The sequence below is a fragment of the Trypanosoma theileri genome (assembly GCF_002087225.1).
Source record: "Trypanosoma theileri isolate Edinburgh chromosome Unknown TM35_Tth_34_V1, whole genome shotgun sequence".
Lineage (NCBI taxonomy): Eukaryota > Euglenozoa > Kinetoplastea > Trypanosomatida > Trypanosomatidae > Trypanosoma > Trypanosoma theileri.
In genome coordinates, this window is record NW_021639876.1 from 216,763 (window position 1) to 219,708 (window position 2,946).

A 2,946-nucleotide genomic window follows, 5' to 3' on the forward strand; every position below is an offset into this window, starting at 1 on the left:
TATATATATATATATATATATATATGTCGTGGTGTATGAGTTTATCTGTGTATGTGCGTGTGTACAAAAATGTTTTTTCTCTTTTTTATTTTATTTTTTATTTACACCTTTCTCTCTCTATCTCTCTTTTTTTCTACTTTCATCTTATAACCATGAAAAAACAAAAAAAAAAGGTGGGGGGAGGGATAAGCATATAAATAGAAAAAAAAAAAAAAAACGAGGACATATGCGGCGTTTATGCCCAACCCCGTACGTCTCAGGCGATGGCTTGTGGTCTCCTGCGGTGTTTCGATATGTTGCCGCCCGCTCTCAACACCCGCGAGGGGATGTGGACGGCCTGTTGAGAGAAATTAACCGCCTGGGAGCCCGGCGGGGTCGTGGCGGACACAAACTGCGGGTCTCGGCTTCAATGCTGCGATCAAAGCAAACAAGTAAAGAGGTGATGAAAAAACAGGATCCATTGCATGAGCATTCAACAAGGCAGAAGGAAGTTGTACGTAAATTACAAAACCCAGTGGTGATTGCAGAGCCACCCATGTATACAGATATTGCGTGTACATTACAAGAGTTAGAAGGTGCGCTGTTTCAATTAGCAAAGAATGAATCTCTGGAAACTGAGAATCAACATATTAATATGCAATCCAAAAGTATAGTTAAGGAGAAGAATAATGATGATAATGATAACAAATTATCTGAAACTTCTGTGGAATTAAATGAAGTTGTTGGGGAACATTTATCGGAAAAAAGTTCTCAAGATCAAAACACCATCAAGACAGCTGGATCTCAAGATGTGCTTTCATGTTGGTCGAATACCGAAGAGACTGTAGTAGATCCTTTAGAAATTGATTCGGTACTTCACGTGACATCTTTACACAACTCAATCTTCACACTTGAACTTCACAAACAACCCCGATCCATACGAGGGATTATTACTCTAATAAGTCAAACTTTATCTAAAGTGGAATCTTTGACAGAGTCGACGAATTCAGAAATAACTTTGATGTTTCGTACAGTGCCCAACCTTCCTTTCTTTACACCTCTGCAATCTGAACTTGAGTTGACTCCTTTATCCCGACTTGAGTTAATGATGTCAAAGGAAAGACTGTTTCAACGTATGCAAGAAGATGCTTTAACTCGAGGTATATCTTTTAAGGCAGAATTACATGGTTCTGCACTTGACTTTGGAGCTGAGCTTTTCTTTTTTTGTAATGGTTCCTTAGCATCTAATTTGGATACTTCTTCTATAAAAATAGGATTTCCATCTATTCCCCTAGGTGTATGGCCATCTCCATATGTAGTAAAACATGTTTCCTTTACAATGAATTTATTGGAGAATGCTTGTATTGTGATTCCCACTCTACACACCCTCTCATGGGAGAAAATAAATAAGACATATCCGAAACTAATACGAGGATTACAATCCACTGATCATGAAATATCCCGTATATGGGATAAAGTTTATTTATTTTCTTTGGAAAGTATGAAAACAATATATAGTTTTTTTGGATTTAAGTCAAAATATTACCCAATAAAGAAGAAAAGAGGGGATTTTATTCTGGATCAATGGGATGTATATTGTGGAGTTGTGAAATCTACAGATAAAAACAATAGAATCAATACTATTTCTTATTCTAAAGATAATGAATGTTTGGAATTGTATGCGACACTTTTGGGAACTTCTGAATTTCTTAATACAGCAACGGTTGTAAATTCTCTTCGTCGTATGCACCGTCGACTGTTAGAACCACCACCATCACCTCGTCTTGAAGAGTATGTAGAGATGGGTTTAACAGACTTAAATAATGGTAAGAAATTAAATTCTTTTTTGGTTTTTCCTGAAGGTTCATCACCTGCAATCGTTCGATTAATTGCTGAGCAACGTGCTAGTAGAGGAAGTTCAGAGATCCAAACTGCTATGATGTTTGGGGATGCAGAATATATGAATGAGGCGGTAGAAATGTTAGATTGTGCCGTCATTGTTACACCTTTGTGTCCAACAAAGTTAATATCGACTTGTGAAGGAACTATAATGGAGGTTCATTTACGTAGTACGCCAATGGTGAGTACTGAGAAAAGGAAAGAAATTCTCTCTTCTGCTTTAGCCTATTTACAATCTAAAGAAATACCTTATATTGTGAGCAAAGGTGATGTTGGTAAACGTCTCGTTGCAGCACTCTCAATGGAATTATGTCAACTCTCTCTGGAAGTAGATATGGGGATTATTGAAGCTATTGCAAAACAGTATTTGGGTTTCCGAATTAGTCCATTTCAACTGATGGATTATTATGACACATCACGACTTTCACGTATGCTACAACAGTATACACATATGATAGAGGAAAGACAGACCGTTTCTGCAGCTTTTCAGTTATTATCTCAGATGAATGTAGAAGGTTATGGTGGTGACTGTAGTTGCCATGGCGGTTTTTATAATCGAACTGGTCATTTAAACCGAGATGTTGTGAGTATGAGTATGAGGCGAAAACAAATTACGTGGAATGATGTTCTTATCCGACTTTTAGCTGTTCTTGTGAATGAGAGTTCTTCTATACTACTAGAAGGATGTGTTGAAACTGTACAAGATATTAATCTTATTTCTATTAGTGCACTTACGTTAAATCCATCTACTGGTGGATTACTCTCCTGTGTGGATAACTACATTGAGTTTGCAACGCTTGTAAAGTGTATGTTGTACATGTCAAGAGAACTTGGGGTCATTTCTCCACCTTCTCCGTTGCTGCTGGCGATGTTTGAAAGAGGTGAAACATTCCAAACTCTTTCTAAAGAGACACTTCTTCAGTTAAAGCAAAAGACATAGGTCTATTGTTTTTCTTACCTACTTCATTTTTTTTTTTTTTCTCTTTTCTTCTTCCTTGGTCTCTACGTATGGTGCACTATGGTATGAGTTGATGTGTTTTATTTTTTTTTTTTTTTTTTTTTTTTTTT

General features: G+C 36.8%; 1 protein-coding gene across 1 annotated transcript; it reads left to right on the forward strand.

Moving 5' to 3' along the window:
* Window positions 1–226: 226 nt before the first annotated feature.
* On the forward strand, window positions 227–2,818 carry TM35_000342030 (3-hydroxyacyl-CoA dehydrogenase; the record flags this gene model as incomplete). The annotated part of the gene is made up of 1 exon (XM_029029101.1): window positions 227–2,818. The coding sequence occupies one exon, from the start codon at window positions 227–229 to the stop codon at window positions 2,816–2,818; it is 2,592 nt and encodes an 863-aa protein (XP_028879657.1).
* Window positions 2,819–2,946: the final 128 nt, after the last annotated feature.